The following is a 24208-nucleotide window of genomic DNA, read 5'->3' as shown; positions in this document are numbered from 1 at the left end:
ATAACAGACACTGTCTTTCGTTAAAGCCTGTGTAAAGTTCATTAGTTTCAGTGTAGACATTATAGAGGCTTTTAGACAGGTGCGGCTTATTTATGTTCAAAATAAAAATCTTTGTCAAATGCGGCTTATATTTGGGTGCGCTTAATAGTCCGGAAATTACGGTATGTGCAATACAGGAAATACATTTACACTTTGAATATAGTCAGGACACAAGAAGAGTAAGGCAAGAATGCAACAAAGAAAGAGCAGAGTATACATGTGCAAACAAATGTCTGAACCTGAAACAGGTGCACAAATTTGATAGCACATCAGTGACGTGTGAAGACGAGATTCAAAAACAACTCAAACTGTTAAATATCACATCATATCTTTACTTCAATAGGAGTTTTCTAAATTATAAATGCACAAATAATGCTTTTAAATGTTTAAGTAAGTACTACAATATACATTTTAATGAATACATTTATCTCTAAGTTTATCCCTACTACTATCCATAGACAGTATTAGAGAAAACTCTCTGAGATAATAAAAAGAAGAAACCTTTCAAGGAACCAGACTCAAACCCGTCCTCATCTGCATAACACCAGATATTCTATTTAGAGTTTCATCACAAAGTCTACGTTTTGTCAACATTATCAGCTGTTCACTGATGGAAAGGTGCAAATGTGTGGTTTGAATGTAGTCCTGGTCCCTTTGTACTGTATTAGATGCAGTGCAAAGTCATCTCGATGGATACTAAGTGGTAGTCTCGTATATCTCTAGGCTGTCCATGTGGAGTCAGTGGAGTGAGGGGGTTTCAATTGATTCGATTTAAATTCCAACTAGAAGTAGGGCATTAGGATGGATCAATCAAGAACGGAGTGCAGAAGGTGTCAGGGTCACTGGGATCTCAGGAGTATGTTTAGCTCAACAGGGAGATTGAGGGAGAAACTAAGATTATTATGTATGTTTATTGTCATGTAATGGTTAAAGGCAATAGGACTTGCATGCAGACTGCAAACAGGGACTCCAGCAACACTAACTACAGCGTAATATGTGCTTCAGGTTTTGCACTATTTTTTCTTTACCTGCACTTTCTATTTTTTCATTGCACCATCGTACTGTGATTTTTGTCCTGAATAAATCCAAGCTTTAACTTCTGTATTTCATGAGGTTTTGCTGTTGATCAAGTATTGACTGTGTTTGATGTTTGCCTGCCTTTGCTTTGACCCATGCTATGGACCACAGCAATGATTCTTTGATTCAGCCTACTAAAACATATACCTATTTGTAAAAAAAATAATAATAATAATTTTTTCCTTCTGTTCGCTTTACAATTTTTTTTTTATTTCTCTCCCTTTCTCCCTCAGGGCAGTGGTACACGTGCAGGTTGGTGATGTGAATGAGTTCTCCCCTGTGTTCAGCAGTGCTGTGTATTCAGGCTCTGTGCAGGAGGGCAGAGTGTGTGACAGCATCCTGCAGGTCGACGCCACAGACCGAGACTGTTCTCCTCAATACAGCCAGATCTGCAACTACCAGATCGTCACAGAGAACGCGCCGTTCGCTATCGACCGCAACGGTTAGGCACGCAGGCTCACATTCACACACTCCGACACTCCCGCAGAGTCAGGCAGAGCACACAATCTCACCTTCACACACACACACCCCCACACACACACACACAGCAGCACCCCTGGAGCAAGGCATAGCATATACATGCTGTCTTTGTCACGTGCACCTCGACACCCCACAGAGTCAGGCAAAACACACACACAGACACCAGACAGCAGCTTCCCGACAAAGTCAGTGGAACCTCCATGAGTGCTTTTGTAAAAATGCCATGTTGTATGTATGACTTCATAAATACACTATATGGACAAACGTTTGTTTACACCTCACTATAAGACCCAAATGTTTTTTTTATATCCCATTCCACACAAAATCCCAATTTTATACTCGTAAAGTAACTTCCACTTTTCTGGGATCGTTTGCTCTTATAATTTCCTATCTTCTGCTAATGCTCATTTAGACACAAGGACATTAGTAACCTCAGGTACTGATGTAGGTAAGATGAGGAGGCCTGTGGTGCAGTCAGCATTTCAATTGATCCCAAAGGTTTTCAGTAAGGTTGATGTCTGAGCTCTAGAGCAGGTCACTCAATATCTTCCACTCATACCTGTTTAAACCATGAAGCTCACTTTGTGTACAGAAGCATTGTCATGCTGGAACAGGTTCAGACCTCCTAGTACAAGTCCGCATCCTATATAATTGTGTGCCTTCAACTTTGTGGTACAGTTTGAGGAAAAGCTACATATGGCTGCAAAAGTCAGGCGTCCCAATACTTTTTTCTGCGTAGTGTATATTATTTCTACATGCTTCTATAAGTGCTTGTTTTGTATGTAATTTAATTGCTTATTCAAGGACATGGCTGAACATCACATGAATACTTTAGAGTTAACACTACTAATAAAGTAAAAGTTATAATTTTAGTCATAATATTTTTATTAAATACAAAAAGATTCTTGGGTGTTAATCCCAGATCTCATGAAATTCTTTTACAATCATTTTACCATCATTTTATTCACTAATTTTGTTATAGTTATATATAATTTTGCACAAGTATGGTATGTGTTTTTTGAGCATAGTAGTTCACATTTAGTCCCAGTTTGCTCTTCCAGTTCCCCTCGCTCATCTGGGTAGATGATGCACTAGATTTTGCAGTGTGCTTGTGACCATCAGCCACTAGGGTGTTGGTCAGGAACTGATGTAGGTGAGGTGAGGAGACCTGGGGTGCAGTCAGCGTTTCAAATGATCCCAAAGGTGTTCAGTAGGAGATCAGAGCTCTATAGCAGGCTACTCAAGATCTTCCAGTACAAACCATATCTTCATGTAGATCTCTTTATGGGACACAAAGGACATTGCCACACTGGAACAGGTTTGGGTTTCCAAGTTCGAGTGAACGCAAAATTTCATTATACCGCATCCGAAAACATTCTATACAATTGTGTACCTCCAGCTTTGTGGTAACAGTTTGGAGAAAAAAACACATATGGCAGGAAAGGTCAGATGTCCCAATACCTTTGTCCATATAGTGTATAAGATTTGTCCCTATTTACCCATATCTTTATGACAAGGCTTTGGGAACCAATAGTTTAAGAAAAGACTAGAAAACAGCATTTCTACTTTTTCAACTTGAATGTACAGTACGCATTTGTGAGGTTGGGAAGGTCAAAGTATTTGGTCCTTTTGTCTCTTGTCTAAAACACAAAACAATTTTGGACCATTTTCCTGTGGTATCCCTAATAAATAATGGTAACAGTTATTAAATATGTTCCCTTTCAAGAACTCGAAGCTGCGTTGGAACGCTTTGCGTTCCCAAAGTGTTCCGACGCAGTGTCTCGTTCCCTCAGGGAACGAGGGTTAAATATGTAACCCAGAGACTTTCTTGTCAAATTGAACCAAGTTGAACATACAAATACTGAAGTTTTAGATTGGGGCAGAGGATGTCCTCTGAGGATGTCAGTTATTATTGAAGAGTTGAATTGGGCATGAATAATTTTTTAAAGGATCTGTTGGATCACCAAAGGAAAGGAAAAAAGTCTGGGTTTTTTTAGTTATCTCAATTGAAAAATCTAATTCAAATTCAATTTGAGTTCAAATTCATGTCTTGGTCAAAATAAAGAAAAAATCCCGTTGTGACTCAATTCAATGGATTTTCTGTTTAAATATAACCTGGGAATTTTATTTTGGCATAGAAATAAGCCCTTATGTTATTTAAGAAATAATATCAGTGTTGATTTCTGAAAATAACAGATGAGATGGAGGCAAAGATCACTGTACTGCAAAGCACAGTGATGTTTTCCACAAGTCTGATGTGTTCTGATAAGACGCTCCAGTGGGTGTTGTTTTACTTACAGCATATCCGCTAAACTTAGCAGCATTTAAAACTCTGATGTTAATTTGTTTCTCTTTGTCAGGACCTGACGGTGAAACCTGAATAGTTTAATAAAACTTGACATGTGAACAGCATATATTATATAATATACAGTGTGTGTGTGTGTAATTATTCCCCCTTCTTGAACTATTGAACTTTTCCACGTTTCACCTGAAAAGGACTTCAGGCAATAAATCTGCACAGTACAACTTCTGGAGTAGGTGTTAAAAAATCCATTTAAAAAAGTAAAAAGGGGTTTAGCCGGGGAAAAAATTCCCATATTTAATGCTATTTAGTGCTATAATCCCATTTAAATCAATTTAATTCTGGGTTTAAATACTACAAAATGTAGGAAAGTTCAGAAGGTGAATACTTGTGTAACACAATGTTAATTGTTTTGATTATAGTTTAACATTCTTGATGATTATTTAGAGCTATTATGAGCATTATTATATTACATTGAAATTGATCATAACATTGTAAAATCAATGCAAATGCCTGAGGCCTGATGTGTGTTTGTGTGTGTGTAGGCAACATTAGGAACACGGAGAGCTTGAGCTTCGACACTCAACCCCACTATGAGATCAGTGTGACAGCTTTTGACTGTGGGCAGAAGAGAGCGACACGAAGTGCGACTGTACACATTCATGTCAAACCCATCTGCAAACCCGGCTGGCAAGGTATGAGATGCCAATTAACACGCGTGTGTGCGTGTGTGTGTGTGTGTGTGGAAAATATGATTCAGACTGTCTGACACTGTCTGAAAAGCAGGCACACTTCGATGGATTATACACCTGCTCCTACATACACCCTTGGTTCAGAATACCACCCTGTCATTTCTCATTTTAGCAGCAGCTGGTAATTATCTCGGACTCTGTTTTGCTCTTTCAGCGTTATTTTGTCTTCAGCTTTCTCCCTTTTTTTTTTTTTTTTTTTTACTTTGTATGTGAACTTTCTTCTATTTTTAAAGGAGACACCAACACAGATGCAAAACTCGTTTGAGTGTTGTTGTTTAGCTGTGCGTGTGTGTGTGTGTGTGTGTGTGTGTGTGTGTGTCTGTGCATGTGTGTGTGTGTGTATGTGTGTGCGAACGCACATGCTTGCATTGGAAATATCTACAAATGCAGATGAAACTTTTGTCTTTAAAATAACTCACTGGCTTTTTTCAATTCAATTCATTTCTTTCTTTTTTTTTTTTTACATCATTACTGTTACAAAAGATCAGCTGCTACACACACATACACACACACACACACACACACACACACACACACGGAGTGAACAGTCATTATTACAGAATATGTTATACAGCTTGTAAAATACATTATCTTTTCCCAAAGTATTGCAGTGGATGACATCAGTCTCTGTAAACCTCAGAAGAAGTGTAGTGCAGAAGAAGCATAGAGCTATATCTAGTATTATAAATAAATAAATATCTAGAAATAAAGAGTCAAAAAAAGTAGTCTAATATCTTATTTTGGGGGAAAATAAACAGATCATGTCTCCCTTTTTCTTTTTCTGTTTTTTTCTTTTTTCTTTCTGTAGCTACATGTGTACTTAGCATTTTCTTTTAAAGGATGGACCTTTCTCGTCGAGGTTTCTCTCCATTTCCCGCTGATTTAAAGTGTTCCTATCTACTAAGGTTGCCAGACTGTATTCCACAAATACACAAGTTCATAACTTCAACAAATAACCATGTGCTTATGGGTATAAAAAAAATGGTGTTCTCGATTAATTATATATATCGTTTATAGTAATTTGGAAAATTGCACAAAATTGAATTAAACTAATCTGGCAACCCATATTCCACATAACCACCTTTACGTCTTTACACGAATTTTGCTGGGTTTGACATGATGAAATTTGGATTTGTGCATTGCAACATGAAGTATGAATCTCAAATAGGGCTTGGAATTTAAATATCAATAGTTTTTATACTGTACAGCTGTCATGGTGTCATGTGGCAGTTTCACAGCTATCTCCAGCTTTGTATTCTGGACTTTTAAGTCAACTGAATTTCCAACTTATACACATTACTTGTTCATTTTATTCATTGTTAAGAGACTCAGGGTTGTTTTTTATTAGTCAGGATGTCTTGCCTTCCTGATTGCGTTTCAATGCCGCTATAGAAACGCCAGACTTAATCACTGGCTGTAAAACTATTTTCTTTTTTCGAACTTCCCCATTTTTTTTTATTTGTGAAAGTGATTTATCAGGACGTAGTCTAAAAGACATGTTTTGTAAATTGGACACCAGAAAAAAAGATTAACATTCTTGTCACAAGTAAACTTTTACATAGTAGTTAACTATCTGATTAACATACTATTTAGAAATTTCCCCACTGTGGGACGGATAAAGGTATTAATAAATAAAGGTATCTTATCTTAACATCTGTACTATAAATGAAATGCCGCTGAAGCTGATATGGCAACAAACCTCATGCAAACAAATTCAAACTTTGCTGTTTTGTCTCTTTTTGTCTAATTTCTAATACTACTGGATTATTTCATTATTGACACCTTGTAACAATGGCCTGTTGTTTTTGTCCATTTTACCTGTTTATAAGGCTCTCAGTGTTTTTTATTCAAATCAACTCTTGGAGCTCTTGATGTCTACCTTCATCTACCTGCAATCAGCTACAATAAGAATAATCAAAAAAACAGATGGGGTACGCCAACATTTTTTATTAAGATCAAACTAAATTTACACAAGAGTAAAACAGTGATCAATCTTGGATGATATAATCATAATAATAATAATTGATTTGAACAATGATTTTCCCAATCTTTTCACAGTATAGAGCAATATATGACAGTCAATCATATGAACATGGACATTTGCCCAAGCCTGAACAAACTCTAGTGCGGTTGAATGGAGCAGTTCTATCAAATTGTGCAAGCAATCCAAAGTAATAGCAATAACAAAGAACCCATATGGACAGCTTAGAAAGCATTAGCAATATAAGCATGGAAACACAAGCAGCCCATGGAACAAATACACGTTATAACTAGTAATATGGTTTTGAACTGAGATTTAAATTCATAGATAGAGCTGGTAGTGCCAGAGGAAAAGTAAGTGCCATAGCTTGGGTGCCATAATAGAATGAGACTGCCAATATTTATAATCTATGAACAATAACTAGTTCAAGCAAGTTAGATCAAGTTATTAAGTCGAAATATGAGCAGTAAGAAGCTCAGATAGGGAGGAGGAATCAAGCCTTTGAGGTGGCTTTAATGTAAACAGGTGAATCCTGTATACAATATGGGATGCAGCAGGTTGCCAGTGAAGGGTAAATAGGGAAAGTTAGTTATTTTACTATATAATATTGAAAATATTGCAAATGTGAGATAGAGTAGGCCAGAAATAAGTGTGTTACAGTAATCTAGGTGAGAAATAAGAAGAAGAAGCTCCCTCAGAGACAAATCAGCCACCACATAGTTTTAAGTACTGCTACAAAAATTTTTCAGGGCATTTATTTTCTGTATATTCAACCCAACAGGGACCATGATTATATATACAAGAAATATCACTTTCGGAATGTGGGAAGTAGGAATTTTCTTCCCTGGCATCTAAGTCGTGGGTCAGCCGTGTCCATAATTCGAATGGATTTCAGAATGTCTTCTCACTGAACGCTTCCATAATGTAAGATTTATTTAGCCTTTGAAGCTCACTTCCTGTTAATTATTTCTAAAATAAACCATGAAGAAGAAAAAAAAAAAGTTTTCTTGTTCACCTTGAACCGACCTAGTAAATTAGACGAAAGTGTGAAAAGACTTTTTATATTAGGGATTGAGGAAAAGGAGGGGGTGAAGAATGAATATGTGTGTAGAGAGTAAACAGTTTCCTGCTGGGTTTCATAACCAGAAGTAAATAATTCAGCAGGGATTCGAATGAGCTTCTCGACTATACACACAGACACACACACACAAACACACGCACAGTGTCATTGACACACATATGTGCACACAAATGAACACACTTTGCATGCTTTCACACAGCTACAGCAGCGATTCCCCTGTGGTGAAGGGTTTTGATGCAGAGCAGGTCATTATGTGTCTATGTGAACGCAAAGATGACCTTCAGTCATTCCTGAAGATGTTCCACTAGATTTTGGATTTTGTAGTCATTTGTGTTTATTCAGCCACAAGGGTGTTAGTAATGTCAGGTTCTGATGTAGGTGAGGAGGCCTTGGGTGCAGTCAGCGTTCTATTTCATCCCAAAGGTGTTCGATAGGGATGAGGTCAGAGCTCCTTAGCAGGCCACTCAAGATCTTCCACCCCAACCCTTGTAAAGGATAGCTTCATAGAGCTGGCTTTGTACACAGGTGCATAGTGATGGTGGAACAGGTTTGGGTTTAATAAAGTTCAAGTGATGAACAATATAATTCTACCACATCCAACAACATGTGTAACAGTTTGAGGAAGACTGCTTGAAATATCCGGTGTCCCAATACTTTTGTCTATGCAGTGTATAAATAGTATAATAATATTTGAAACGTGTGTATATGAATATAGTTTTTCCTAACTGAATACTTCCCTATTTGGTTTTGGACAATTAAATATGCCACATAGACAATATGTACCATCATGAACAATCATGTTCTTGTAGAACTTTGAAGGATTGTCAGCTCATAAAACGTCATTTAGCCGTGAAGGCTAACATCGGAGCTGCAATGATCTATTGTTTAATTGCATTGTTTACTTTTTAAAACCTCTTTCTAGGAAAAAGTAGGATACCTAAAAAATTACCCTTTTTTTGCTTTTTCAGCTAAAACAGCAGTCTGAACAAATCAATTTAGTCAATAAAAAAAATGTAATTCAATGTATGGGAAAAGGACACAGGAGGTGGGATATATTTGCTTCTAATAGCACTGATTTCCTAATTACACTGACTTTTTTTTGTTGAGTTTTACTTATGAATTACTGACCCAAGGTCTTGTGAGCTAATAGGAAACAATTAGGCTGCACATATTGCACTGAATGCACAGTAGCGGAGGTGGAAAGTGGATGAAAGTACAGGATAAGAACGTTTATTTAATATAAAGGCAAACAAATTCAGATCAGCAGGCAGAGTCAAATGTAATCCAGGTGATACAGGCAACAGGCAAAACAAGAAGATTAAGAACCTGTGAAACGTGAAGCATTAAGAAAAGACTCAGTAATCCCAGTTAAAGTAGACAAGTTACAGAAATGGAGAATAGCGTTAAACAAGACGACACACGAACACGCTAATCAGTAACAGGACAGGTGAGGAGACATAACATAAACAAAGGCTACATGACTAAACACTGTAAACACAGAAGCAGATTTTAGCGTTGTGAACCAACATGCGCTATGAGTGGGCACGCTCTTCGTGCTCATTTTAAAATAAGGCTTACACAACATTATTTTCCTCACTGGTTTGTGATTGTTGCTTGGTACACACCAAAAAATCTTCACCTCATCCACAGTTAGGGACAGATTTTCACAAAGCTAGGATTCTGCTTTTTATGATTTTAGATTCCCCCCAAAAAATCCCAAAACATCTGTGGGAACTCTAGATATTCCTGACAGATTTATCGTTTTCGCTCTGTGTTGTCGGGATAAAAGACCCAAGCTAGCTAGTTTAAACATTTCCCAAAGGAAATAGGTAGTTTCCTTTAGGTTCTCTAGCTGTTCTTTAGGTTATCTTTAGTTGTGAATGACTGTACGAATGATTCTATGATTGCATTGCACCATGCCATGATTGGGATTTTTCCTTCCTTCCTTTACAGGCTCCATATCTATTGTAAACCCTGAACACCTGACTAAGATAAAGCAATGGCAGAAGATGGAAGAACAGCAAATGTCTTCTGGGGCTGTGAAATCTTGTTGCTTTTCTGTGCTAGTTTTCTATCAAGCATACGAGCAAGAATAATGAGTGTGTGCCTGAAATTAATTGAGCAGCTTCATTTTAATCCCTGTTGAATGATTACTGCTCTTTTATGAGAGTTACTAGCACTAGCATAATGATATACCATACTGCTCTTTTATGAGAGTTACTAGCACTAGCATAATGATATACCATACTGCTCTTTTATGAGAGTTACTAGCACTAGCATAATGATATACCATACTGCTCTTTTATGAGAGTTACTAGCACTAGCATAATGATATACCATACTGCTCTTTTATGAGAGTTACTAGCACTAGCATAATTATATACCGTACTGCTCTTTTATGAGAGTTACTAGCACTAGCATAATGATATACCATACTGCTCTTTTATGAGAGTTACTAGCACTAGCATAATGATATACCATACTGCTCTTTTATGAGAGTTACTAGCACTAGCATAATTATATACCGTACTGCTCTTTTATGAAGTTACTAGCACTAGCATAATGATATACCATACTGCTCTTTTATGAGAGTTACTAGCACTAGCATAATGATATACCGTACTGCTCTTTTATGAGAGTTACTAGGACTAGCATAATTATATACCGTACTGCTCTTTTATGAGAGTTACTAGCACTAGCATAATTATATACCGTACTGCTCTTTTATGAGAGTTACTAGCACTAGCATAATGATATACTATACTGCTCTTGTATAAAGTTACTAGCACTAGCATAATTATATACCATTACAATACATACATACAACAAACAAACACAGAAGCTTGCATGCGTACTTTCACTTTACAAAGCCTAACAGACAACACTTTTGTGAATGCATATAAATAATAAACACACAAATACACAAACAAATACATTAGAAGGGTATGTTACAAAAGCTTTGTATGACTGTGTATGTATGTGTTTGTATTTGTGTTCTTGATAATGAATCAGAGTGACGGTTGCTTGTCAGCACACATGAAGTGCTAATCCTTTCACCCTAATGATTTTTTGTGTGTCTGCATGTGTGTGTGTGCCCTCTATACGTTTAAGTGTATTAGTTTTGCATGGCAACTAATGTGACAAATAAGGTTGCAGGATTAGTGATGAAGATAAAATCACTATAGAAAGCTGATGCTTTCTATAGTGCACTCGATGCACGTTATGTAACTTGTGTTGTAGCTCTATGTTGTTTTGTTTGTTGTTGTTTAGTGTAGCACCAGGGTTCTGGAGAAACGTCATTTTTACTGTGTACTGTGTACCACTGTGTATAGTAGAAATGACAATAAAAGCCTCTTAACTTGAATACACACTCAAGTATTAGACTTATCGTTGGGAGGTTTGGACACAATGGAGACAATATAATAATGTCACAGATTTGGGAAATTGCAGTGGAATTACCTGAAAACTTGACTTACTTATGATCACAATGTATAATTTGGTTTTACTGCAAATTATATGACAATTTTTACTTGTTGCATATAAAACCATACACAATACGACACAATAGAGCTTTTTAAAGACTGGTCTGTAAAAGAAAAATGTAATAAAAAATAAAATTTAAAAGAATTAAAGAAAATAAATACAATAGAGGAATAACAGGATTTATATAATACATTTTTAAAGAGTTGCAGTCAAATAGAATTTGAAGTATATTCCTAGGTAGCAGTATTGACATCTAGGGAGTCATGGACAGGGAAACTTCTTTTGGCTTAACCTCATAGTGTGCAGCTGTGCAAGGTGTGCAATTTTGAAATTATGTGTGTGTGAGTGAAAAAAGCAGGTTGAGGTAGTGATTGTTATGCTTCAGTATGAATCCAGGCTCTAGTTCATTGGTATTGTGGGCCCAAACTGCCTGCGGGAACAAACTCCCTCTCGTTCGCTTTGTGCCTTCAGGGAGCAGAAGCGTTTTCTTGACCACAACAGAGAGAACAGTAAGGCTAGCTGAGGTCCTTCATTATCTTCCTGGTCTTGGTCCAGTGTCATTTGCTATAGATAGACTGCAGGTCAGGGAACTCTGTGCAGATGGTGTGGTTAACTGATCCCACCAGGCTCTGGAGAGCACGCCTGTACTGCTTGGTACCTGTGATGTTTCCTGTCAGGAGGCTCTGAACGAGCACCTTCCAGAGGCAGTTTAAAGTCTCTTAGGCATCTGAGGTGGAATAGATACTGACAGGACTTCTTTACCAGGATGTTAAAGTGACAGGACCATGTCAGGTGCTGCATGACTGCATTTTTTTTAACAACAAGGTACCAAAAACTGTCCACTTTCTCTACTGAGGTCCCACTGGTGACCTCTGTCCTGCTTTGTGCACTAGTCAACAACCAGCTTTTTTGTCTTGCTGACATTGAGGAAGAGATTGTTCTCTTGGCACCAGGCTTTTAATCTCCTAGGCTGTCTCGACCGGAGATCAGGCCCACCTCAAGAGTACAGTCAGTAAACGTGACAATGTGACCACTTCCAGCTCTACCACCAGTCATAAGTGTAAGTAGTACAACACGAGGCTCACACCTCTTGGGGCTGTAGGTGAGGCAGTGTGAGACATGTTTGCCCACCCTTAATGCTGACTCCATGAGATCATCAGGTACAAAAAGGCCACGCTTTGTAATAACAGAGTATTTAAAATGAAAATTTACTTCACATATGATTGGTATATTCAATTTACCTCTGACTCATTCTGCTATTTCATGAAAGTGATTAGGTAGCAATTGTGCATTACTGAATCCATCTGCATGTTCCCACCTCACGCCAGACCAGAATAAAGCTGTTACTATAAAAAATGAATAAATGACTGCATTACTGACTTTTTATATTCGTTTTTTTTTCTGCGATTGGCACAAAACTCAATTGGTACCTGTACACTCCCCTTGCAATTTAGATTTTAAAGAGCTAGAACTTCAGACTTCAAACACAGATTAATGCCTTTAGATACGGGAACGACAGAAGACAGACATAGAGATTGAAACATCCATTTATTTTTTTTCTTACTTCGTACATCTAACTACTAGTTCAATGTGTAACTATCCATTTAGGTTCTTGTGATTATTGTTGGAGGTACAAGTGTTCGGCCTACCATATGTACAGATAGCATCCTTCCACTGTTTTCTTTCTCCGAGGCCGTGCACAGCTGGCTAACCGAGTTTGTGTCTAAGCATCACTATCATATCCCTTTAGCCACTATATGCTGTCGATTTGCGGAATCTGCTGCTCTATTCACATAACAGTGAACAGCATTACTGATGATTTTCTCCTGCAGTGTTGACTCCTGCCTCTGAGTTTTTCTCCTACATATTTTTTTGCAATATTCTGTCAGCTTCATGGCTGGCAAAACTTGAGGCATTGCAACTGGAGTATAACGGGTCTCCCTTGATACACCATGATGAAGGACTATGCCCAGATGTGTACCTTGTTAAAGTGCTGAGTGCAGCCATACCGATAACTCCCTAAAGAAAAAAAATACAATATTGCATCATATGTGACACACAATGGCAATATTTTTGGCACAAACTTGACCAGTTCTCTTTACCTTGAACAGAATCTAGTCTGTCGATTTGGCAGGTGCACAAGTCAGCTGTCAGAGGTGAAGTCGGCATAATTGTCCAAATGTGTTGCAGTCTGCACTTCAAGATGATAACCCATACCTACTGTAGTAGTGGTTTGACCAGGAGGTGTGAGCAAATTCAACACACTGAAAGTTGTTGCTTTCTCTGGCACAGCCAGACAGTCCACTGGGACTGGCCTCGCCATTTATAGACCATTCTTTATCTTTTGCACTGCCACTTATTAATTTCAGAATTTAGCAACTAGGCCACACAGTCTAACATGGCTCCACAATGGCCAGCAAGACCTTGGATCACATTACTGATTTGTCTAGTCGGAGTATGCAGGCAGCTTCTTTATTATGCAGATTTGCTGTTAAAGGTAGACCAGATTTGAAGACTAAACAATTGGTCTGTGTCTGTGGAAATTTACACTAAAACAGTCCAGGAGGTTCTTCTAAATGCAAGAACTCTATAAAAGTTGTGTTCTTGACATTCTGCAAACCTCTCTATTTGTTATTCAGGAGTACATCATCACTCCAAAGTTTCCATTTTGCAAACAGCATTATCCACAGAGACTTTCAATTACCTTATTTATACAATTGAACAGTTAAAGCACAAATGGCCCAGGTGCTAGAACTTGAACTTATAACCTTTTAGTAAAAAAGATTCGAAGATTTGAACTCTGATTACTGGATTAAGAGTCCAGAGTGCAAACCATTACATCCAAAAATATATCTAAAATTTGTTAATAGCCACAATTTAAGCAGACCACAACAATGTGGAGGGCATCTCTATAAAGTCCTATATACTATTTTGTACTTTTCTAAATAAAGAAGGATGCACCTCAATCTGGACTTTATCCTAGTAGAGTGAGTTTTTTCCCCCTAAAAACCATATGATTTCATTTTTTGTAAGATTTTTATCGAACATCCATGCTATAAGCGTAAGACTAGGTGGTGGATCCATTGTGATTTCCTTCACTGGGCAGCCATTATCACCTTGGCCTGTAGACAGACTGCACACCCAAGCACTACAAAAAGCATCTTCTCGCATGCTTTATTTTAAGGTGTAACACTTTAGGAAGTCTATACTGATGGTTCCTGTAAATAATTATAAGTGTGCAATTTTAACCTCAGCAGGCTTATAAATACTGTGATCACCTTTCAAGCAGTCTTTAATTAAGTACTGTTGTTTGTAATTATTGTTTTACAATAGTTGTGCAGTTCAAACTGAATGCTTGCTCTCCCCCAGCTTAGCAAGAAGTTTTGAAGGAAAGGTAGATGTAGGATGGTATTTTTTCTTGCAAGAATGTTTTTAAATATACTTTATATAGTACTTTATACTGTAAATAGACTTTGATGGAAGATCCACATGCTGAAGGAATTGTTTCAGGGTTATCCAGCATTCCTATATTGACGGACATATATGTCCCGAGCATTTTCATATACTTATCCCTGGTGGTCTAGTGGTTAGGATGATTCCCGGTCAGGGAACCAACCCCAGCCATTAGGGTTGCACAAGCCAGTGCACTCTTAGTGCCGGTCCCAAGCCCGGATAAATGGGGAGGGTTGCGTTAGGAAGGGCATCCAGCGTAAAAACATGTGCCAAATCAAACATGCGGATGATCCGCTGTGGCGACCCCTAATGGGAGAAGCCGAAAGAAAGTTTAAAGGTCCCCTGGTGGTCTAGTGGTTAGGATGCGGCGCTCTCACCGCTGCGGCCGGGGTTCGATCCCCGGTCAGGGAACTAACCCCAGCCACTCTTAGTGCCGGTCCCAAGCCTGGATAAATGGGGAGTGTTGCGTTAGGAAGGGCATCCAGCGTAAAAACATGTGCCAAATCAAACATGCGGATGATCCGCTGTGGCGACCCCTGATGGGAGAAGCCGAAAGATTCATTGATAAGAACTTTTAAGAACTTTTATAACCTGAAGTAAAAAAGAAACAAACAGGTAATAAAATGTAACCATGAAGCTCTCAGCAGTGCACAGTCTCCTAATGTGGTGTGATAAATGCATTTTATATTCATCACACATACACACACAAACACACAATCTCCTTAACTATTCAGACTGAGTGAGAGTGAGCAACCCTAACAGCAAATGTTGTTGCTGACAGGAAAACTCAAAATGGGTTTGTAGCGCACCTGCCATTTAAATAGGCAACATGAACTTGAGGTAATGCATGCATATTTAAAATTCTAGCACATCACCCATTAAATTGTCTGTGAACACCGCACGCAGTGGTTCTAATGACACACACTGGTGAGTAGGACTGCGACGGTATCAAATGTTCACACGGCAGTAATTGTGTAATAAAAAAGTTTTGCTTATGTTGTTGACAACGTTGTATGTAAAGTATTGTATTTTAAATAATACATGGAATGTTTGCCATGAATAGTTTTTCAATGTAGGCAAAACAATAGATTGTCATGGAATAGATTTTCCAGGGATAATACATTTTGGAACGTTAAAGTCTTACAAGAAAAATCATGAAAAGTCTCCTTTGACCTCAGAATTGTGCTGGTTTTCTATAAGGAATTTTGGTCAAAGAATGTAACCAGATAAAATTAATCACTGATGAATACTCGTGTAATATTACATATTTGCATTTAAAATAAATGTATCTGTATAAACTATTTTGGTAGGAACATTTGATATACCATCGCATTAGTGTTAATGGCTAATTTAATGGATGATCTAATATATAGAAATAAAACAATTTAAATGTGTAAATGTCTCTTTTTGCCATCCAGGATGAACCCATGGTTACAGTACAGGTGTCCTTATGTAAGCGAACAAGTCTACATTACATGTACACACTGACAGACAAAAACAAAGCAGGAGATTCAGGATAGCAAAAAACAAGTACACAACATGTGCAATACTGGTGTACTGTACACACTGGTTATACAATATCTAAATATTCTGAAACAGGTGCACTGAAGGCTTTTTACTGAGTGATCACTTTGTGGCTAACATTAGCATTTAGATTAGTATTAAATATTGCTGCCATTAGCCAGCTACGTGTGCAGTGTGCTTAATAAATGAAATGTTCCATATTATTGAAGCTGAAGGTCAGTCAGGAGACATAAGATGTGTTTGTGTGATGGCACAGAAACATGTAATGTTCATTTCTAATGTCTTTGAGAATAAAAAGTCAAGATTAAGTATCTTACCGGTTTAACAAAAAATGTAATATCAAGTATTTTACGTGTTGTGGTCGTAATATGCTTAAAAGTTTCTTTTTCTAGTGAATTATATGGCTTATAATCATTATTGAATACGATTAAGAACATGCTCAGATACAGTCAGTTGTATGTTTAATACCAAACATTTATAATTCAACAAATATATTATATTCCTTTTCATTTGTGTTAGCACAGATTTCAGAATACATCTTGTATTTAATAAAATTCACATTCACAGCTCCATGAGTGTAGGTCTTATGTTTAGTATCTGAGAGATTTTCATGCCTGAATGTCAAAACTCTGATGTCCCATATCTTTAAAACAGCATTTCACCCACATACAAAGGTCAGAGTCAATCCTTGTGTTTTTTTTAATGTAAAAAAAAAAAAAAACACAAACGCTACTCTTCTCTTTTTCTAGTTTCTCTTACTTTATTTATTTTCCCCCCTGCTAGGCTGGAGTAAACGTGTGGACTATGAGCCAGGTATGGGTAGTAAACCACTGTTTCCCAAGATGCACCTGGAGACATGTGAGGGCACGGTGTCTTCGGTCAGGACCACTGTCGAGCTACAGACAGGGCATATCGGCAAAGGCTGTGACAGAGAGACCTATTCGGAGAAATCTCTGCAGAAGCTTTGTGGTAAGTTTATTGGGTTGTTTTGCATAAATATTAACGATGGAGAAAGAAAACTAACATGGATTTCATGCAACTTTTACCCTGATATTAAACACAGTTTTACAATGGTGCTGTCTGTCTTGGACAGTCTGGAATTTCTCTTTTTTTTTTTTTCTTTTGAAGAGGATGATGATTTGGCACAGAAAATTGAGACATGTTCATGGTAGAAAGACTTTTTCTTCAGGCGAGTCAAAATAAACCAGCGTGCGGCAGACATGGCTGAATTTTTGTTCACAACAATTCATATCTGAATGGCAGACTGGAATAGTCTGTAAAATTTGAGAGGGCCAAAACAGTAAATATCGGAGGCCTTGAGAAACATCAATCGAAAAAATGGCATTTTAGGCTGAAGTCAAATTCCCCAATGAACGACAAACCAAGTGAGTTGTTGAGGAACCTGATGGAGAAGGAATACAAGATGAGTCGCAAAAGCTTTCGCCCAGCCAGTAAGACTTCCATGTTTGCATTGATAACATACCTTTCCAATAATGATATCGTACCAGATCACTGAAATGCAAAGTATGGTTTATTATTAGTACTTGGCTTATAGTTGCTTATTGTATTTCAAGGATTTTTTTCCTTCCTTTTCCTTTAGTATCCACCAATAGTACAGTATTGCACTTAATATGTTTCAACAAACAAGTGTTAAACACGTTGTAAGTGTTGTAAACATTTAAAACCTAGTGTAACCGTGTATATTCGGCTCAGTTGTCCCGGTAAAGCAGAACTGCACTACTAGGTTGCTGATTGTTAGCCACTGATGCGATCTGACAAAGGCATTTTGAACCGTTAAATGCTTTCCCAGATAGAGGTCACTCGCTCACTGGTTTGGAAAATGAAAGAGAAAATAGCTGATGTGTTTTTGACAATCAGCACAAGTTCAAAGCAGGACATTTATTGAGTATATTCTATATCAGGAAAAAAAAAAAAACATCTTATAAATATTTAACATGAGTCATCCTTGAGAGTGATATCTTCTTTTTACCATCCTTGTGTATATCTGTCCTCGTGAGTGAGATCTCCAAAGAAATTTACACTGTACACTCCTGGACAAAAACAATAACAATAAATCATTAGTCAGAAAATGAGCTAGAATTAACTAAATGCAGTCCTTTGACCAGTTTCACTATTGTTTACTGCTTTTTTACTTTTGCTGCAGTGAACTGTTTTAGAGGAAAACCTAGAAACAGGGAATTCACTTACACTATATGGACAAAAGTATTAAAACAGCTGACTTTTTTCAGCCATATGTGGTTCTTTTTCCAAACTTTTACCACAACGTTGCAGGCACACAATTGTTTAGGATGTCTTTGGATGTGGTAACATTTAGATTTTTCCTTCACTTAAAAGACACAAACCTCTTCCAGCATGAACATCTTTGTTATTTTACCAGGAATTGGGGACTAAATGTGGAATAAGATGTTCAAAAAGCTCATACAAAGGTATGTGTACAGTACACAGTACACAGTACACAGTGCCCAAATAGGTACATTTATTAAGATTGATATTGATGATACTGTTAAAAAGTCTGGGGGGAAAAATTGTTTATAAAATATTTATAAATATATATCTTAGGGGATTTTTATTTATTTATTTATTTATTTATTTTTAACGCATCCTATGCGACTCATCCAGGCTCGCAAATGGATCCAGGATTAATAGAACAGAGAAGATCTCCAGTGTTTGTAATTTCCTGACCAATATTTTGCCATTTCAGGTTTGACCCATTAATTTACCCAGGCGTGTATGAGATAATAAATATTTAATTGAATGGAGTGGGCAGTGTTAAACCCAGGATTTTCGTTTTCATTCCCATTTGGATTATACAAGTTATAGGTTACAGCATACAAGTCAAGATAACCTTTCATACCCATCCTTCTTTTTGAAACCCTAAGCAGGGTTAAAATTGTACAAAATCAAATCTAATAAAAAGTTGCATCTGTAAATTCAAATGTATGGAAAATTACCCCAAAACTAATATTTACTGATTTATTAACTCCATATGTCCTTTAATGGGTAAAGATTATTATCATGCTTATATTTCCTCTGTGTAAAGAATTTTGAAAAGACCCAGGGTTCTCTCTGAAGGTAAATTGTCTACAGTATCACACATAAAATCTGTGTATTTCTGTTCACCTTTGCCCTGAGTGTAACAGTGTATGTCATTGAAACTCTTAATCCTAAGCAAATTGACATAAAAAAAAATGTATTAAGAAAAAAATATTAATAATATGACTGTTGAGTCAAAGATAAAAATATTTCATAATCTCTTGTTTCCTGCTTGCTTGTGTCGAGTATAATGTTAGCATCTGTGTCTGTTTATTCTCTGATCTGCTTTAGTGAGCATGCTAACATATGCCAGCTAGTTCCTAACAGGTGTTGGTGTTTTTTTTTTTTTTTTTTTTGCTCTTCTGAACTTTATGCTTTGAAAAACTCACAAAGACGGATCAGTCATGGCTCCTGATTGATTTGTCCTTTGCTGTATTTTATCTACACAGTTATTTTTAGTAAGAGTAAGGAGATCGAAAATTAACTTCGGTTTATGTATTTGATCTTGAGAACTGTATAAAACTGTGTCTAAATACTAATGCATGTCCTTAACCAATCTACCCTACAAAATAAATACAATACATCTTATAGAACAATCACAATATACTTTTTGCAAATATGTCTGAAAACTGGATATGCCATATACCAATATTAGAACATACTATTTGTTTCTGTATGCAGTGACACCACAATCTCTTCTTTTTTAATTCAGACCTGCAGATCGTTCAGCAGGAATTTTAGCCCCTGCTTTAGTTCTGTCACATTCATTGGATGTCTCATGTGTATGGCTCTCTTCAAGTCATTCATAGCATCTCTATTGGGTTGAGGTCTGGGCTCTGACTTGGCCACTTCAAAAGGCTGACTTTGTTTTTCTGAAGGCATTCTGTTGTGGACTTGCTCCAGTGTGTTTGTTGTCATTGTCCTCTGGCCAACAGTGTGTTGGTCATTGTCCTCTGGCATCACCCAAATTCTACAGAGGTTCAGCTGACATACAGACATTTTCTCATTACCCTGTAGAAGTTGTTGATACACTTGCAAATTCATCTTCCTCTCAATAACTGCAAGCTGGCCAGGACCTGATGCAGAAAAGCAGGTTCAAATCATGATGCTTCCTCCACCATATTCTACTGTCGGGATCATGTTTTCATGATGATATGCGATGCCCTTTTTACACCAGATATAGTGCTCCGTGCTCTTTACAAATAGCTCAATCCTAGTTTCATCAGTCCACAAAACACTTTGCCAATAACTTTTGGAATGTCAGTGTGCTCTTTCGCAAACTTCAGGCGTGCAGCAATGTTCTTTTCAGTAAGCAGCGGCTTTCTTCATGGTGTCCTGCTAAAGACACCCTGCTTTTTCAATGTTCTAGCCATGCCTTCAAATCTTTGGCTGTCATTTGGGGTTGTTGCTTTACCTCATTGATGAGTCTTCGCTGTGCTCTTGGGGTCATTTCTATTGGGCACCCACTTTTAGGTAGAGTAGCCACAGTCCCAAAGTGTCTTCATATGTAGAACTGTAGACTGGTGAATTCTAAAGTCTTTAAAATCACAATGTGACCCTTCCAGCTTTATGTAAATCAACAATTCTTGATCGTAGGTCCTCTGAAAGGTCTTTTTGCCAAGATATGGTTCACATAACCTTTTTGAGTTTGCTTCACACAAAGAGAATACACTTAAGTGGTCTTTATCAGTCAAAGTGGCTCTAGTCCACAACTCCTAACCAATTTTCTTAACAAGACTCCAGGTGTGCTAACACCAGACTCCAATTAGCTTTTTTGAGGTAAATAACTCAAGGGTTCACATACTTTTCCCACTAGAACTATGAGGTTGTATGGTTGTTTTTGACAAATTTATGCAGAAAAACATGCAATTCCATACAGTTTACCTACTTTTTTTTGCCACTCTATATTAATCTCTATTTTAAAGTCTGACACTAATATGATCAGCTTTTCCTTAATTGTTGTGAAGAGGTCAATCTTCTATTGGTCGCATTATATGAATTTGCAGGTCAAAGTTCAGATAATGTAAGAGTTAATGCAAAAGTTCTTGAATTTTGGAATGTGAAAATTCTACGCAATGACCTTGCGTTTTTAGTTTCCAGCATTTTCATGTTAGATTGAAAGTCAAGGCAATATATTAATATAATTTAATAATTTAATAATTATTAGATACTCTGGATGTTTTTATAAAGCAATATAAGAGGTTGGTACTTTTAAATTGCCCACTTTGGTCTATATTTAAGTTCTCTAACTAAATCTTTGAAGAAATAGAATAATTTATTAAATGGATGTGGCAGAAGCTCCTACACAGAGGAGCATGTGTACCCAGCCACAGAGCTGGATTTTCTGTACTTAATGTAAGCCTGAGGTTGTAGATGAGCTGTTTTTTTTTTTTTTACAGAACTTCATCACAAAAGTATGTGATTTTTACAGTTAAAGCAAAGGAATCAGACTGGACCATATTACACATTTCCAGTGGGCTGGACCATAAAAACTCTGTTTAGTTGACTGATAATACATCAACCTTTTATTTTTAAATGGCTTCAGTTATTGCCATACATCTAAGCCGAATGAAAATGCCTGATATTAGAAAAATAATTTTTGGCTATACAGTATATACAGTGGGGGAAATAATAATTTGATTCCCTGCTGATTTAGTAAATGTACCCCCTTACTATGAAATGAACAGTCTAGAATTTTTATGGTAGGTTTATTTTAACCGGGAAATAAAAATCCAAGAAAGAATTATAGATTAATATTATATATAAATTCTACTGTAGTTATAGTCAATCTACCACAGGGATTTATTTGCTTTTAGTGTTGCTTTTCGTGGATATAAAGAGTGCTTGACTCACCTTCATCTCAGCTGTTTTGTCCTCTCTTATTAACAGTGTGTTTTCACCCACAGAACTGTGACTCACTGTTGACTGTTGTGTGTAAAAATCCAAGGAGATCATTAAACATCATATACAATCTTTGTGTCTATTTTTAGGTGCAATCAAACTGCATTCTGTTCGAAATGAATGAATCAATTATTTATGAAACTAATTTACAAACCTACATTTCACTGTGTCATGCATGTGAGGGAGAATTTTGAAATAAAAGGGAAAGATCATCCAAAAAAAGGTGGGGGGGGGGAAGCGAAAACGTACTAAAAGCAGGTGTAAATTAGCCTAATGTTTGTTGTTTAGCACACACACTTAGCATTTAGTATACCTAGTTTATCCAGGTGTGCAGTTTTCAGTAAAATTAGGTTCATTTTAAAGTTCTGGCTTTTTATGTTGGAAGTGGGAGCTCAGTTAAGTGATTAGACGTCTGATCGGAAAGTCGTGATTCAAATCCCAGCACCACCAAGCTGCCGCTGCTGGACCTTTTGAGCAAGTCCAGACTACTCAGTTATAAGTTGCTTTGAATAAGAGAATCTGCCCGATGTTTAAAATTGTAAATATGATTATAGACTCTTCAAGCAAACGATGTGTTTTGATATCAGATCTGGCAACCCGAGCCAAAGTGCATATTTACATCAGAAGTTTAAATAGTACATTAATTCCTTTGCATTTAAATAAATCTAAATAAGATCCTTGAGTCATTAAGCAGGACTTTTTCTGTATTGCCGGCTTTGTAAATGTCATAGGAGGCGAAGCTCCGAACAAAAATAAATGATTGCAGTTTAAGTATGTAGAGTTAGTAAATGAATGTTAATGTCAGATGCAGTGAGCATTAAACTGTAAAACAACAAATTAAAAAGATGGAATTAAATCAAGAAATGGCTTTTGTGACTTAAAATGCATGAATTATCTTAGATTAGATACATCGCTGTGCTGCAAGGAAATTGGCTGGTGGGTTTTTTCAGGCTGCTTGAGAACCTCTGACTGCCTGAACGATATTTTTATCTGAAACGTGGCATGTTATGGCACATCACTTAATAACCACCAAATATTTCTTTGTAACTTCTTCTGACGCACTGCTTCAATAGACATTTTAAACACATCTCTAATACATCCAAGAGTATCCCTATTTAATACTCTTGTATAAAATAAATTATAAGATAGTATTGTCTTGTTTAATCTGTTTTTGTCTTATCCTGTCTGTTTTGTCTTGTACAGTCCAAGCTAAATGTATAGTTTTATTGATGTCTGTACTTTGAGAGTCACTAACAGCTGAAACCAAATTCCTTGTGTGTCAACACACTTGGATTCGGATTCTGATATCTTGATTTAGATTTTTCACCTGACTAGAAACCACACAGTCCCTCTGATTCTAAACTCGTGCTGACGATGAGCCTCTTCGCATGCCAATATGACTTCAAATGTCACACCTATATCACTGGAATTACCCAGTATATAAAAAATGACTGTTTTTGTGTCGCTTGTACCAACAATTTGACAGCCAATATTTCTGGAAAAAGTCAGCACTAGCAGGTGCTAATGACTGCGGTTAATTAGGACCTCGGTTCCCCTGTCGTCTTCCTTGTGTTTCTTAGCCGCAATGCCAGAATGAGCTTTTTACCCTCTTTTCTAAAATTGTACTCATGATTCTGGTGCAAGAAAGCACACTTAGCTTCACAGCTGTTGGCAGGAAGCTCAGTCGGAGTCCACGGAGAGCTCATGGCTGTCAGTGTAATATCTCACATAGTATCACGCACACGTGTGCGTTTGTGCCTCACAGTGGAAAGTGATACCATTCAGGATGTGAGGAAGTGTTACGAGCCAAGGATACCAGCAAGAATGGCACCTAATTGGAGCAGAGAAATAAAGAGCACACAGAGAGAAGGATTCGTTTTTTTTTGTGACTGAAGTGTGCTCATATTTTTAGATGTGCCTGCATTATATACTGTACATACATGTTCATGAAGTACCAAACTAAATAAAACTAAACAAACTTTTAAATTTTTTTAATTATAGATACTCTATTTCTGTCTAATCTATTATAGATTATATTTTCTTTATTATTATTGAGAAATACAGCACTTGTGGCCATTTTG

The 24208-nt window shown here is 37.1% G+C and overlaps 1 protein-coding gene across 1 annotated transcript in view; it reads left to right on the top strand.

The window, feature by feature from the left end:
• The window catches only part of clstn2b (calsyntenin 2b), a 265401-nt gene that overhangs the window by 169404 nt on the left and 71789 nt on the right, over window positions 1–24208 (top strand). The window contains exons 4-6 of the mRNA XM_046863463.1: window positions 1350–1558; window positions 4444–4593; window positions 16956–17141. Of these exons, the coding sequence (XP_046719419.1) occupies window positions 1350–1558; window positions 4444–4593; window positions 16956–17141 (545 nt within the window). The remainder of the gene's footprint in view (window positions 1–1349; window positions 1559–4443; window positions 4594–16955; window positions 17142–24208) is intronic.

The sequence above is a fragment of the Silurus meridionalis genome, chromosome 12, assembly GCF_014805685.1.
Source record: "Silurus meridionalis isolate SWU-2019-XX chromosome 12, ASM1480568v1, whole genome shotgun sequence".
Classification (NCBI taxonomy): Eukaryota; Metazoa; Chordata; class Actinopteri; order Siluriformes; family Siluridae; genus Silurus; species Silurus meridionalis.
Note: the sequence above shows the minus strand (reverse complement) of the source record. Positions and strands in the feature narration are given on the sequence as shown.